The sequence below is a fragment of the Delphinapterus leucas genome, chromosome 11, assembly GCF_059928025.1.
Source record: "Delphinapterus leucas isolate spDelLeu-1000000601 "Yukka" chromosome 11, BTC_Dleu_Yukka2, whole genome shotgun sequence".
Taxonomy (NCBI): Eukaryota; Metazoa; Chordata; class Mammalia; order Artiodactyla; family Monodontidae; genus Delphinapterus; species Delphinapterus leucas.
The window spans coordinates 7,917,775-7,933,565 of record NC_143139.1 but is presented as its reverse complement, the minus strand read 5'-3'; the positions used below and the strand labels follow the sequence as shown (position 1 = coordinate 7,933,565).

Below are 15,791 nucleotides of genomic sequence, written 5' to 3'. Positions count from 1 at the left end.
TAGGTGACTTTCTCTAGAAACAGGCATGATCAGGAGAGTGTCAAGGGGAGGAGCTAGAGGAACTCACATCTGTGGTCTTTCCCATCTCCAGCAACGCAGCCGTGATGTAGGCAGTCAAGGAGACCTTGTCATCAACTCCACCCTGGATGGAAACGGAGATAAGAAGTCAGGACAGCAGCCAGCACATGAAGAATTGCATGCACATTGCAAAAAGGTGTCCCCTCTGAACAGATGAATTTTTTTTTTTTTTTTTAAAAAGCACTCCTGGGACTTCCCTGGTGGTCCAGTGGTTAAGACTCCGAGCTCCCAACACAGGGGACCCGGGTTCCATCCCTGATCAGGGAACTGGATCCCTCATGCCTCAACTAAAGATGCCGCACGCGGCAACAAAGATCCTGAGTGCTGTAACTAAGACCTGGCACAGGCAAATAAATAAATAATTTTTTTTTTTTTTTTAAAAGCGCTCCTTTCCACAGGCTGACCGCAGCCCCAAGCCTCCAGGACACACAGTGGAGGGGAGAACTGGCTGGACTTCAATAACTGCACAGCCTTATGCGGTAACCTGCAAGAAGTAACATGAGGTCTTCAGCTCTGAGTGGGTATTTAGGAAACCCAAGATAAGGTGTTAGGAAGGATAACAGGTTTAAAAAAAGGGAGGGTGAGGAGGTGGGATAAGGAGAAAATCTCTTATTCTCAGATTTTTTACTGAATCTGAGATTCCCCCAAACGGACATTCCCCTCGAGTGGCATAAAGCCCAGCTTCTTCTCCAGGGGAGAATAGGTAACCCCTTCCTTGATTAATGCCTTTCACAGAAGGATATTAGCAATTTTTAAAAAAATATATGTAATCTAAATTACTATCTTTGTTCTATAGATAAGAGTACCAACACTTAAAATGGTTAAATAGTTTGTTCAAGAATACACACTGTGGGCTTCCCTGGTGGCACAGTGGTTAAGAATCCGCCTGCCAATGCAGGGGACAAGGGTTCGAGCCCTGGTCCGGGAAGATCCCACATGTCGCAGAGCAACTAAGCCCGTGTACCACAACTACTGAGCCTGCACTCTAGAGCCCGCAAGCCACAGCTACTGAAGCCCGCGCGCCTAGAGCCCATGCTCCGCAACAAAAGAAGCCACCACAGTGAGAAGCCCGTGCACCACAACGAAGAGTAGCCCCCGCTCGCCACAACTAGAGAAAAGTCTGCGCACAGCAAAGAAGACCCAACGCAGCCAACGAAATAAAATAATAAAATAAATAAATTTATATTAAAAAAAATACACAACTAATAAGCTGAAGGACTGGGATTTGAACCCAGTGGGTTTAACTCTGGAGCTCCCGATAAGGACCGAACCACCAAGCTTGACAACATAAATGATGGGTTTCTTGAGAGACTGGCTGGCTCTGGTAAGACAGGAGGAAGAAAAACCTCTAGGATCTTGTTCTAGTCACGTCCTAGCTTGTACTACTCCCCCATATGGGGGACACTGGGAAGATCTTGCATAAAGAACACTAATGAATCACATAGAGATTTTGTTTTCAATGCTCAAGATTTTCTTTTAATTGAATTTTTTTTTTTTCGGCTGCAACGCACAACATGCAGGGTCTTAGTTCCTAGACCAGCGATTGAACCCATGTCCCTGCAGTGGAAGTGCAGAGTCCTAACCACTGGACCTCCAGGGAAGTCCCAGTGCTCAAGATTTTTAATCCAGGTCCTGGAATAGCAATAATGATTCCTCTAGGAAAGTTGGTACAGTCTTTCTCTCACTCGGTCTGCTCTGAATTGAACAAGCTGCCCGCACCCCGACACCTTGCTGTGTTGGGAAAGGTCAGGCAGTGCAGTGAATGGGCGGGAACAGTGCCCCTGGAATCCAAGTGCTGTGGTTCAAATTACAGTCCTGCCGCCCACTAGCATTCACCTCAGGCAGTTTACTTAACCCCTGCACCTAGTTTCTTCATCTGTAAAATGGAATTTATAATGATATGCCAGTGCTTAGCACGTTGATTTGTTGTAAACATTAAATATGAATCTCCGATAGAGTACTTAGTGCCTGCCAGAGAGTAAACCCCTTACAAAAGACACTGGGCTGTCTAGGAGTCCCCACCAGAGGAAATGGCTTTGCTTCAGACTTAGGGAAGTAGTAAAAGGCTCAGAGATCTTCTAGTCCAATGGTTCTCAAACTTTAGCAAGTATCAGGGTCTCCCAGAGTTCCTCAGAGTAGGTCTGGGGTGAGAGCTGGAATTTGTATTTCTTTTCTTTTCTTTTCTTTTTTTTTAAGATTTTTTTGATTTTTTTTTTTTAAAGATTTTTAAAGTCTTTATTGAATTTGTTACAATATTGCTTCTGTTTTATGTTTTGTTTTTTTAGCCGCAAGGCATGTGGGATCTTAGGTCCCGGACCAGGGATAGAACCCATACCCGCTGCATTGGAAGGCGAAGTCTTAAACACTTGGACCACCAGGGAAGTTCCTGGAATTTGCATTTCAAACAAGTTCTCAGGTGGTGTCGATGCTGCCGATCTGGGGACCATACTTTGAGAACCATATTCTAGTACATATTCTCATTTTACAGATGTGGAAGCTGAAAGCTCAGACTGGTTAAGAATAATGACCAAGGTCACCCAGAGCCAGGCCTGAGACCTGAAGAACTGACTCTCAGGCCGGTGCTCTCTTGATTCTTCTCACTCAGAGGTACAAGTTCCTCCCAGACACAGTAGTGGGCTGTGGGCCCCTGGGCAGGTCCGCACCTTCATAGTTGTGTGAATGAGCTCTCCCACGTTGGCATAGCAGCCATTGGAGAGTTGGTTTCCCGCCATCCACCTGAGAGCATCCTGGACGTTCCTGTCATCAGTGAAGATGAATCTCTGAGCCTGGTCAAAGCATTTGGTGACAAAGGCTGTCAGCCTGTATGGGTGAAGAGGGAAATGTGGCATGAGGGTGGATTTCCAGGGGAGGGTGCAATAGTTCTACAGTTTATTCTGTTGAATGGTTCCAGAAGGGGAGTTGAGGAAACATAATGCCATAGGAAGCTTGGAAAAGGGAGGCATTAATTGGCATTCATGGGGACAAGAACTGGGAGGTACAAGGTCAGAGAGAAGAGTAAGGGGCTTGACCATACATGAAGCTGAAATAAACAGTATTAAAGTTGTAGAGGATAGAAAGCAAGAAGGAATGGGGTTAAGGGGAGAGGTAGAGGAATAATTCCAGAGGGTTCAGGAATTATGCTCTGGGGTACAGAACTCATGGGGAACTGGGCAACATTACCATGTGTTTCCATTTTCATCCTGCTCCCCAAAGGCACTGTAGGATCCGTTCCTGTGTTTGTACATCAGCTCCCTCTGGTACCCTGGGAAGCCAGATGTGGTTTTAGATGACAGTGATAACTTCAAAAAACACCCCCATGGCTTTCAAGGATGAGGGACACTTCAGGGGCTGAACTTCCCTGAGTCTTATCACCGATCATAGGCACTAGACAAGGTGTCCAAGAAGAAAGAGTGAACCAACTCACCTAGCCTCAGGAAATCCACTGCTCGAGACTTGATGTCCTCAGTCAGCATCCCTGTCTTCTGCAGGTACTGCAAGACGTAAATGATGGGAGCGAACAAGAGCATGTTCTGCTCCCCACAGCCCTTTGGCATCTGCACCAGACTGTCTAGGTTCTTCAGGGCTGTGCCCATGATGTCCCCTGGGATCCAAAAGGAGAGGGAAGGAAGGTGGTGGCAGAAGAAGGAACCCTTAAGAGTTATTATCATGCATTTAACAAACACGTATTCACTATCATTTAGTGAGTCCCTACTCTGTGACCTTGGGGGCAACAGTCTCCACCTCGAAGAGCCCATAGTCGGGGGGGGGCAAACAATTACAATACATTGCAATGCTAATTTATTATAAGCAAGTATAACATATATAATATCGGGTATGTACAAGGTGCTGGAGTTCACAGAGAGGTATGTAGGCCACCTGAGGGTGTTCGTGGCTTTTAAGAAGCTGATGAGGTTTGTAACAAAACCTGTAACGCTTAGTCTCAATCTCTAAGTGCCTCCACTGCATATAAATACATCACCCTCCAAATCACCAAGTCTCTCCCAAACACACACACACTCCTGATACGCTTTTCCACGTTATGTCTCTGGACCCCTCCATTTACTTCACAAGCCAGTAAGCCTGACATAAGTGACTCATGAACATCTGCATTTTAGTCATCGAGTTCAATTCAAATGTGCAAATATGTACCAAAAGTCAACTGCAGGAACTGTACTAAAAACAAACATGAAAAAGACATGGCCCTTGTCCTCAAGGATCCCTCAGTGCAGTGTGGAAGAAAGACAGACAGTGAGCTATAATACAGTGAGGTGAGTGCTGTACCAGAGGTATGAATCAAATACAGCCAAAACGGAGACATTTTAACCTGGAAGGGATGTGGGTAGGGGGTTAGAGTACAGAAAGTACCTAACATGTATAGGCCTTCTACTATGTGCAAGATATTGTGCTGGAAAATTTATTATATCTAATCTTTACACCAATCCTGAAAGGTAGGTTATTATCACTGTCTTACAGAAGGGAAAAGAAGGATCGAAATTTTGGGGGGGTTTTTTTGGGGTTTTTTTTTTTTGCGGTATGCGGGCCTCTCACTGTCGTGGTCTCTCCCGTTGCAGAGCACAGGCTCCGGACGCACAGGCTCAGCGGCCATGGCTCACAGGCCCAGCCGCTCCGTGGCATGTGGGATCTTCCCGGACCGGGGCACGAACCCGTGTCCCCTGCATCGGCAGGCGGACTCTCAACCACTGCGCCACCAGGGAAGCCCCGAAATTGTTCATTAACTTATCCAAGTTCACCTGGCTATTAAACGGCAGAACTGGGATCCTAAGCCAGTTTGATACAACTTTCAGGCTCATGTTTTTCTATTTGCTCCCCCTCCTTGCCTAAAGAAGTGGCATGTCCTATGTAAATATGGTTGAATCTTCCCAAAACTGTATTCAAATATATGAAGTCCTCATTTTTAAATGGTTCCTGCAAACATTTCATCTCCCCTCCACCCAATTTATAGACCTAAACCTAAATACATATCAAGCTTCAACGAGCTTTAACTTCCTCCTGCCCAGACTCTTTGCTGTTTTTAACCAGAGTATACGTCTATCTAATCCCATCTGCACTGCACAGGCTGTATTTGCCCACTTTGTAAAATAAGCTCTTCTTCCTTCATCACTTCTAATCTACCATACCTTCCTCCAGGTAGGGCCATAGGCCTCAACCCATGCCACACCTTGGCAGCCTCTGGCCCCATTTTTCCTTTTTGAGCCGAGAATCTCTGGTTGCTTACCGTGAACAGAAACATAAGCCTTGGCTGAATCAGGAACAACATCCACAGGGACCTCCAGGGAGATGGATTCTGAAGCCACTTTTCCTATGAGGGGCAGAGAAAAGGTAAAACAATAAAAGGTGGAAATAGTGGGGGTTCTCACGCCCAAACCACAGAAAAAATTGCCGTAATCCAGGGTTTTCTATACCCAGTGCTTTCCGTGGGCTGGAGGTAGATTTTTTTTACCCTATTCACAGTGGTCTTTGCTGAAAATAAATTCCAGCGAGAGACGTAACTGTGCTGTACATTTTCTCTTCTTCATCCTGCCTTTCAGCTACTTGGCCCCATTGGGAATGGCACCCCTAGACTCTCCTATTTCTTCTTGTCCTGTATATTTCTCCTTTTGCCTAAGAAGATCTCCTGTTGCTAAGGGAATTCTCACACCAACCCCTCTCTGTGTTCACCCACCTTTGGGGCACAACAGTGAGCTGTGTGTCTTCTCCACAAGGACTCCTTCCGGCTGACATGGAGAGAGACAAGGATGGGTGAAAAAACACAGATGAGTATCAGGGCAGGTGGCACTGAAGGAATAGGAAGGGGAAGGGAAACGGGGAGAAGAGGTCCTGCCTGCGCTCCAGGGCTTCACTCAGAACTAGAAAGAACAGAGCTTCTCTTTGACATTCAGAAGGACTCCATTTCAACCCAGGGAGGGGTTTCTCAGTAAAATTCTTTCTGGGCTAGAGCTAAGGATAAGTTTAGGAAACTTCTAAGAGACAGGATTGACAATGGGGTTCATGATGACAGGAAGCAGTGAACGATGACATTAGGGATTTTCTTAGGAGAAACTAACATTCATTGAGTGTCTACAAAGTAACAGGTACTGTATTAGGTACTTCCATAGACCATTAGTATGGGTTAAGCAAGTAGTTAAGGGCAGAAGGGGGTCAGGGAAGGATAAAGATGAGCTGCCTGATTGGAGTTGGAGTAAGACTGCTGCAAGAGACTAACTGACATGGTTAGACACACACTGAACATCCCTGGCTTGGTTGCTGCCTCTACCTCTGAAGCTAGGCCTGCAGAAAACTCACCTTGACCAGAACTGGTTTGATGAGTGTGTCACTCTGGCCCTTTTCTGGAACAAACCCCTTCTGGTCCCCACAGAGTTCATTTAAGTCCAGAATATTAGTGCTGATGGTGAAGTTTACATGACCTGAGAAGAAAGAGGGCAAAAGGAAGACATCAGCTCTATTGGCAGAGGTACCAATGAGGTCTCTTCCCCTCTAGACTAGTGCTTCTTAAACTTAACGGCAAAACTTAACGGCATACAAATCACCTGCGGCTCTTGTCTGTTACAATACAAACTCTATTTCAGTGCATCCGGGGTGGGGCCCACATTTTGTGGTAGGTGGCCTCTAAGGGACCCCAGTGATCCCTGACTCCTGATATTTACACTGTTGTGTAATCCCCTCTCCTTGCCTGTGGGCTGGATTTAGTGATTCGCTTCTAATGGAGAGGATAAGGCAGAAGCAATGAGATGTCACGGCTGAGCTTAGGTTATAAAAAAGACCGCAGCTTCTGTCTCAGGTGCACTCTTCCTCTCAAGCCACGAACTCTGGAGGAAGCCAGCTGTCATGTCATGAGGCAGCCCAGTGGGGAGATTCATGTGATGGGAAACTGAAGGAGGCCACTAGCCAACACCTGAGGCCAAGAACTGCAGCCTTCAGTCTAACAGTCCTTGAGGATCAAAGGCTTTGGAATGAGCTTGGACGTGGGTTCTCTCCTGGGCAAGTCTTTGGATAAGAACACAGCCCTGGCTGAACTTCATGAGGGACCTTGGGCAAGAGGCACCAGCTAAACTGCACAAATTACTGACCCACAGAAACTGTGTGATAATAAATGTTTGTTCTTTTACGCTGCTAAATTTTGGGGTAATTTGTTAAGCAGCAGTAGATAACTAATACACCCAAAGACTGTACTTTGAGTTGCAAGGACTTAATCCAAGAGCAAATGACATCTCATAGGATTACTGTGATGATTAAATGAGTTAATTCATGTAAAACACTTAGGACAGGGCCTGGCCCATAGTAAGTATTTGACTAGTAACATATCTCTTGTCCTGGCGTAAATATGAAAATCTCCCTCTTTCACTCTCAAAATAGTCCAGTGTGGATAGTGTTTTGGTCATCTACCAAAGAATATTCGCTTATTTTTTTATAACATAGACTTAGGAGGGAGAAAAACAGAGGCAAATACAAAGAAGAGAAAACAAAGCAAATACTGTAGAGGAAAGGGTAGAGTTCTGTCTCTGTGCTTTCCTTGCCCATCTGCCACTTGCTTCTCTTACCCAGTTTGACAGCTGTGATATTCCAGTGATAGGATTTTGATTCATCAGTACAGAGACAGCTGGAGGCCTGAGAGTCTGTCTCTGGTTCCACCTGGTACTCCTCTGATTTAGCCAGGTTAGTCTGAACCTGAAGGGGATATTTGAGTGATAAAGTGATAAAGGGTCGGAGTAAAGGAGACAATACACAGAGGTTTAGGAAAATATGGGCACAGAGACACCGACATCTCATTTCTTTCTCAGGGAAAATTGGTACACTTCCAGTTTAGGGACTGACACCTGCTTCTTGCATCCCTAGCTCTTACCCAGATGCACTCCTTCAGATAATTGAAGATGGTGGCAGTCAGACGAAAGGATTCTCCACGAACTACCGAGTAAGGGAGAGTCAGATCAACAAAGAATGGCTTGAAGGCAGTCAGTCCAACAGTGGGTGAAAGACCAAAGCCTCTGGACTGGGAAGTGCAAAAAGTCATGGCCTTCCATGTGGTGATGGTATCAGGAACTGTGACGCGGATAGACTCCTTCCCTGAGTTACTGTGAGAATACAAGAACCCAGGTGAAGCAGACAGCAGGAGAAAGGCATTTGGGAATTAAGCTACAAATTTGTCTGCAGAAGTGAGTATTTCGTTGCTGTTGTGCGTGGGGGAAAAAGCAAAAAGGCAACCGCAATGGCGGCCCACGTGAATCTCAGAGTGTGAATCTTCGAGTGAGGATGTACAAGTATGGGAGAAGGGGGGGTGTCTGAGGATGTGAGGAGGGGAGCATGTGTGGGTGGGCATCTGTGTGCAAACATACCTGTAAGAGAGCCCAGTGCCCTCTGAATCGGTGAGAATATGCCTTCTTAGGGTTTGTCAAAATGAGGTGGTAAGCAGTGGGCAAGAACCAAACTAATATGAAGATGTGCCTTTCCGTTTGTGTGGGCCTGCAGTGAGAATGCACTGTCTGCACTGTGCAAATGTGAAGACGTGTGAATTTGTTTTGAGTGATCGTATATAACTGTTTAAGAATCCAGGGAAAGAAACACGTTCTTATATCCCCATTAAACCTTCTTGGCTTGAGACTTAGGTTCATTAGAAATTATCTGAGTCACTTCTCTGCTGAATCTACACTGTATGTATAATTTTGTTATACATACAGGCATCACTTTTAGGCACCACTTACCCAACAGGAAACAGATCCCAGAGCCAAGTCTCCGGGAAGTACTGGCGAACCTGAGAATCCTCTGGCTGAATTGGTGATCTGGAAGATGAAGAGAGTCCTAAGGAGACCAAGAACAAGGGAAAAAGCAGAAGACTTATGTCATGTGATAAACTGAGGTGGAGAGAAAACCAGCAAGAAATTCAGAGGGAAGCAGAGAACCTCCAGTCTGAGATGAGGACAGCTAGTGAGCCTGCGCTCTAGAGCCCGAGACCCACGACTACTGAGCCTTCGTGCCACAACTAATGGAGCCCGCATGCCTAGAGCCCATGCTCCGCAACAAGAGAAGCCACCTCAACGAAGAGTAGCCCCCGCTCGCCGCAAACAGAGAAAGCCCATGAGCAGCAATGAAGACCCAACGCAGCCAAAAATAAAAAGATAAATTAATTAATTAGTTTAAAAAAAAAAGAGAGAGAGATGAGGAGGAAGGACCACTGAGGAACTGACTGGTCGTGAGGCTATCGGGAAATGACAGACATGGACGTCTGGCCAGGGAATGAGTAGATAAGGGCTTCAGGCTTCAAAAGTCCTCCCCAGAGACAGAGAGAGAGTGAGATCCTAGGGAAACTGCCTCCATCTATAACCCACAATCCATTATCATTCTGGCTACTGGCTCAGTGCAAGAATAGGAGGCAAAGAGGGAGTTTTCAGAGTTCCATGATGCTAAATATCTCAGTGAATCTGCAAGCCACAGAGGCAGCTTACCTCTCCCTGAAGTGCTGTATTCTGAAGTTCGGTAACTGCAATCTGGATTCTTGATTTCGGCATTGGACAGTATTTTCAGGCCCACGTCCTGATAGGCACCAAAGGGACCAGAGAATGAAGAGTTATGGGGGTCCTCTCCCTTACTACAAGGGCTACTGCCTTGAAATTTCACCCTCAAAGGGTTAAACTAACAACTTCTTTGCCTATTAATTGTGAGACCAATACTCAGCCACCAAGATTGGTTCACTTCTATTCCAGCTAGTGTGAAAGCTTTTCAATTAAACTTATTTCATTGTGTTTATATATATATAGAGAGAGATAGATGTATTATGCATATGTATATACACACATATACATACGTTTTTGCAAAATGATCACCACAAGTCTAGTTAACATCCATTACCATATATAATTACAAAAAATTTTTTTCTTGTGATGAGGACTTTTAAGATCTATTCTCTAGCAACTTTCAAATATGCTATACAGTATCACTAACTATAGTCACTATGCTGTACATTACATTCCCAAGACTTACGCGTTTTATAACTGCAAGTTTGTACCTTTTGACTACCTTCACCCATTTTACCCCCCTCCACCTCCCACCTCTAGCAACTACCAATCTATTCTCTGTATCTATGAGCTTGTTTCGTTGCTGTTGTTGTTGTTGTTGTTAGATTCCACATATAAGTGAGATCATACGATATTTGTCTTTCTCTGTCTGACTTATTTCACTTAGCATAATGCCCTCAAGGTCCATCCAGGTTGTTGCAAATGGCAAGATTTCATTCTGTTTTTGGCTGAATTGTAGTATTCCACTTATTTCATCGTTCAATATGTTTAATACTTCTTCCAAACGTTAGTAAATGTATCCTTATTATTTGATTTGGACTGAATTTTCTAAGGGCAGAGACCATATCAGCTCAATCAATTCAACAAAAATACATTGAGCATTATGAAGGAAGAGGCATTATAGAGAATACAAAGATGAACAAGACCCACTTCCTGACCTCGGAGACCTCCTGGTCAGATGTGGGCTAAAGCATCCCAAACTTCTGTGGATAAAATAGGTGCAGTATCTTTCATAAGAGAGACTTCTGGTCTACCTCTCTTCATTTTCCTTCTTGGCTGATCCCATGGAAGTCAATGTTTGGAGACCCCAGAGAGAGGACTAGTGTATAGTCTCAGACAGTAGGTGACTTCTACAAGCATGAGGACCAAGTGAGGCTGCCTTACCCGTCAGGAGTTTCTTTCAAGATTTTGCCCCTGCCAGTGCCCATATGACTCTGCCTGCTTTATTAGATGTGGGCTTTCCTTTCCCCCTCCCGCCACAGTTGTTTCTATGAGAACAAAATGGGTAAGAATATTTACCTGGAAAAAATTGAAAAGAGCTATGCTTTGAGGGAACCAAGGCCTCCATAGATAAGTACGCCTGCCCCAACGCTCCTCGGGCACTGCATCAACGCGGGGCTGGGAAAACTCCCGTGGGTCAAACCCTGGACAGTCATATTCAGCCACCTGATAGGGGTAGCGATCATACCATAATGGGAACATACGATAGACCTGAGAAAAGACAGAAAAGGAAATAAATTTTTTTTTCTTAAGAAAATAAAATATTGACATAGTGAAATCAGTTGAGAAACTTCTCTCAGATTCTCATTCTGGTGGCACAGTTTACTGCTCTTGTATTATTTCTCTTCATTATTCCAGAATTTCTTCCATCATAACCCCTTCCACTAGTTCATCTTTTTTCATAATCTGTCACCCTTATCTCCTATTTCATCTTTCCTGATACTGATCACTGTGACCGTATTAATTGTGTCCTTCTCGTATCATCCTTTCTTTCTCTTTTTTTTTTTCCTTTGGCCGTGCCGCATGGCTTGCGGGATCTTAGTTCCCTGACCAGGGATTGAACCTGGGCCCACGGCAGTGAAAGCACAGAGTCCTAACCACTGGACTGCCAGGGAAGTCCCCCTATCATCATTTCTACATTCATTTCCACACCAGCTTTGCTACCACCTTGTGGAGATGCAATGTTTCCCTGAGACTCTCTTTCCCACTGCCTGGGATCCATCTCTTAATTCTGATGCTGTCAGTCTGCCTTCTCTGTTGACTCCCTCTTGCCACCACATCAGCAGACCACTCACAGAGCTGTTGCTCAGCTCACTCTCTGGCCTAAGCAGCAAGACACTCTCATCCACAGCCCGGACCGCACACAGGGACTGGGGAGCTGCCTTCAGCTGCAGGTCCACATCTGCTCCTGGAAGCTGCTGGGAAGGTGAGAAGCCAAGGGAAACCTGGGGAAGAGAAAAGGGTAATGTGGGGATCAGGTCAGCCTGGAGAGGAGGAGAAACAGTCATCACCCATATGCCCTAAGTATGGTCCCCAGCTCACTCCCTCATTTTTATACTGATTTTTCTTTGTCAAGTATTGCCCTTTAGAAACAGTGTCTTGTAATACAATTGGAAAAACTAAGCAGCACGGTAGAATAATGTAGAAAGTTTCAAAGACAGAAAGTAGAAAGAAAGAGAATTTGTGGAATAGCTATACAGAACACGTGAGTTCCCAGCATGACCTTTTAAAAGAAGCGGGAGAGCAGGAGAGTTCAACAGGCCATGCGAAAGATAGAGAACATGATATCCAGCTTCAATATTAACTCCTTCTTTCCCCACCCCTGCCTTATCTCCAACCCCAGCATACACAGGCTGTCTCTCTATGTCCAGATATTTCCTTCACCCTCTTCAACGCCATTTTACCTGATTGTCAAAGCACATCTCCACTGAGAAGTGAATTTTGTCTGCTATAACACCTCCACCGGGAAAAATGGCATACATCACCAGGGAAGGATCAGGGGCTAGTCTGGAGTTGAAGGTCAATGAGAGAGAGAAGGAGCTTTTCAGTCCTGAAAGGGAAGAGGGGATATTCAGGAATGGGAGTACACACTCACCTACCAATGACATCCAACCCTGTGTTTGCATTTCTTCCTGAGCCAGCTGCAGGCCTCATGGTGCATGTTGCTTCACACTGTCCTATTCTTCTGTGGTTACTGTTATGGACTGTTCTCATTGCTCTTACTCTTGCTTCTAGTATAAGAACTATTTCTTGGAAATTTAAAGTTTAAGTATTCCAAGAGATGCATGAACACTCACCTTTCCTCTCAGACTTCAAGCGTTTCTGCCCCTCCATCTCCAAATTCCCTTTCCCTATTAACTAAGGAAAAGAAAAAGAAGTCATCAACAACATAGAAGAAGATCTCTAAGCTTTATTCTTTTATAATCCTTGTAACATAAAGTCTACTAAAATCCATCCTTACAACCTTTTATTTAAAACAAATTTTTTTTATTGAAGTGTAGTCGATTTACTATGTCGTGCCAATCTCTGCTGTGCAGCAAAGTGACTCAGTTGTACACATACAGACATTCTTTTTTTATATTCTGTTCCATTATGGTTCATCGCATAGTTCCCTGTGCTCTACAGTAGGACCTTGTTGTTTATCCATTCTAAATGTAATAGTTTGCATCTACCAACCCCAAACTCCCAGTCCATCCCTCTCCCTCCCCCCTCCCCTTGGCAACCACAAGTCTGATCTCTATGTCTGTGAGTCTGTTTCTGTTTCTTACAACCTTTTAAAACTTATCACTCAATTGAAAATTCGGTGGAGGGTAAAGGGGTTGGGGATAAATTAGGAGTTTGGGACTAACATATACACACTACTGTATATAAAATAAATAACCAACAAGGACATATTGCATAGCACAGAGAACTATAAATATTTTGTAATAACCTATAAGGGAAAAGAATCTGAAAAAGAATTTATATATATACAAATTATATATATATATATAAATAACTGAATCATGTTGCTGTACACCTGAAACTAACACAACACTGTAAATCAACTATACATCAATAAAAAATTTTTTTTAAAAATTCAGTGGAAATGAGTATACCTTGAAATTGTCTTGAGTCCTTCTGACATTTGACTCTCTGGAGGAGAAATCTCTTTTTAACTCTCCCTTCCTCTTCACTCTCCCTTGAAACTGAATTCACTGAGATGCTTTCTAAGCAGGCAGGCATCTCAGGCTCCAGTCAAGGGCTCTCTGGCCAGTTTCTCAGACTATCTTCCACACTGAGCAGCCCCAACTCCACTTTTCTCCTGTGGGCCTCGCCACACTTCTGTCCCGAAGACAGTACATGTATTATCACTCTGCCTTATTATTTCCCACCTACCTCTCCTCATTCTGTTATTTAGGATGATTGTTTTAACTTGATGAAGACACTGGAATGATTCAGGGGGAGAAATTCTCTCAGAGACTTTAAGGAGATGATAAGGGAATAAAGAGACTCTGGACCATCAAACCCAAGGTTCACATGAGTCTAAGTTCCTCACGATCATCAAGATGACCAGTAAAACTGCTTGCCTTTATATTTCTTTCAGTCTACAAGTTGTGACTTTATTTCCCCAGCAGAGCTGCTATCAATGTTAATTTTTTTTTTTTTTTTTGCAGTACGCAGGCCTCACATTGTTGTGGCCTCTCCCGTTACGGAGCACAGGCTCTGGACGCACAGGCTCAGCGGCCACGGCTCACGGGCCCAGCCGCTCCGCGACATGTGGGATCTTCCCGGACCGGGGCACGAACCCGCGTCCCCTGCATCGGCAGGCGGACTCTCAACCACTGCGCCACCAGGGAAGCCCTCAATGTTAATTTTTAACCCTATGTCATCTACTTAAAAATACTGACCAATGAAACACAGAACGAAATTTATTCTGAGTTGCCATCCCCTCCTCAACCTCCCTCTTACCCATCCACCGGGCTCCCTTTCAGCCCTGGTCAGCAACATTGTCTCATTTATTCCTAGTTTTATTTCCCCACACAATTTCCCTGGACTCCTGTTCAAAATCTCTTTATTCCCCATTTCCCCCCATCTTTTATACCTATATAAACACAGTGGCCACTGGCCACATGTGACTACTGGAGCCCATGAAATGTAACTAGTCCAAACTCCTTTAAGTATAAAATACATACTTTGAGTTTCAAAGATTTGCAATGCAGCTGAAACACAGAATGTAAAATATCTATTAATAATTTTTTATGTTGACTTCATGTGGAAATGATCATATGTTGGATATACTAGGTTAGACAAAATATATTTTAAAAGTTAGTTTCCTCTGTTCTTTTAATTTTTTTGATGTGGCTTCTAAAAATTTAGAAATTATCTACGTGGCTTGCATTATATCTCTATCCAGACTGTCTGTTCACCCCGTCTAGCTCACTGTCTTTATTCCCTTTCCTTCCCAACACACTCGCACCCATCCCCATTTCCCAGTCTCACATAGTAGGAGAAGATGACTTCCTGGTCAGGTTCTGCATCAGCTGGATCGATGTAATACTCCACCAGCACTTCCTGGGGCCGGCCACATTCCAAGATGCCATTTGGCCGGTGGAGGGCAAGGAAGCTGCGAGCTGTGCTGTAGAAGGGGTCCAGGTACAGGTAGGCATTGTGGTAGTAAGGAGGCATTTCTTCTGAATCATATGCCATTTCTTCCAATTGGAACATGCCCTGAGAAAGAGAGAGAGAGAAAAAAAAGGCCTTACAATTCATGTACCCCAACTGTATTGACCCCATGGACTTGTTATGATTCTCAAATCTGTACTGCCTAAGAGTGGCATGTAGATATTTCACTAGAGGTTCAACCAAGGATATTTGAGGAGTCCATAATAGTGGTTATATGCAGCAGCATGTTGGTACAAAGGGGAGTAAAATAAGGGCTGAATTATAGTTGTCAGGAAGTAGGAAATTGTGGATGATATACCTTCACAGACTGAAGCAGGGAAGAGATAACTGTGACTAAGAAATTAAAGGATATATCTCAGAAGTAAGAAAACTAGGTACAGAGGATAATAATCATTTCTAAGTAGAGTGATTGAATGATGCCTAGAGTACAGAAATACATAAATTAGCCACAGCAGAAATAATATGTATTTGCTTGAGCAGTGTAGCTGGATGATTGCATTAAAGGCTTCAATTCTTCATCCCTCCCCATAGCAACATCCTTTTTTATAGTTTTTTTTTTCTTAATTTTATTTATTTTATTTGGTTGCACCAGGTCTTAGCTGGGGCAAGCAGGCTCCTTAGTTGCGGCTTGCCGGATCCTTTAGTTGACGCACACGTTCTCCTTAGTTGCGGCCGGCGGGCTCCTTAGTTGTGGCGTTTGAACTCTTAGTTGAAGCAAGCATGTGGGATCTAGTTCCACGA

General features: G+C 44.3%; 1 protein-coding gene across 2 annotated transcripts in view; it reads right to left on the bottom strand.

Moving 5' to 3' along the window:
- The window catches only part of A2ML1 (alpha-2-macroglobulin like 1), a 42,488-nt gene that overhangs the window by 11,946 nt on the left and 14,751 nt on the right, over window positions 1-15,791 (bottom strand). For both annotated transcript variants that reach the window (XM_022577091.3, XM_089920251.1), the window contains exons 12-27: window positions 14,868-15,095; window positions 12,683-12,743; window positions 12,290-12,435; window positions 11,681-11,830; window positions 10,905-11,096; window positions 9,537-9,624; window positions 8,796-8,892; window positions 7,940-8,168; window positions 7,638-7,764; window positions 6,382-6,503; window positions 5,762-5,813; window positions 5,315-5,398; window positions 3,503-3,679; window positions 3,259-3,340; window positions 2,742-2,898; window positions 68-142 (exon numbers count right to left, since the gene is read on the bottom strand). In XM_022577091.3, the coding sequence (XP_022432799.2) occupies window positions 68-142; window positions 2,742-2,898; window positions 3,259-3,340; window positions 3,503-3,679; window positions 5,315-5,398; window positions 5,762-5,813; window positions 6,382-6,503; window positions 7,638-7,764; window positions 7,940-8,168; window positions 8,796-8,892; window positions 9,537-9,624; window positions 10,905-11,096; window positions 11,681-11,830; window positions 12,290-12,435; window positions 12,683-12,743; window positions 14,868-15,095 (2,067 nt within the window). The remainder of the gene's footprint in view (window positions 1-67; window positions 143-2,741; window positions 2,899-3,258; window positions 3,341-3,502; window positions 3,680-5,314; window positions 5,399-5,761; window positions 5,814-6,381; window positions 6,504-7,637; window positions 7,765-7,939; window positions 8,169-8,795; window positions 8,893-9,536; window positions 9,625-10,904; window positions 11,097-11,680; window positions 11,831-12,289; window positions 12,436-12,682; window positions 12,744-14,867; window positions 15,096-15,791) is intronic.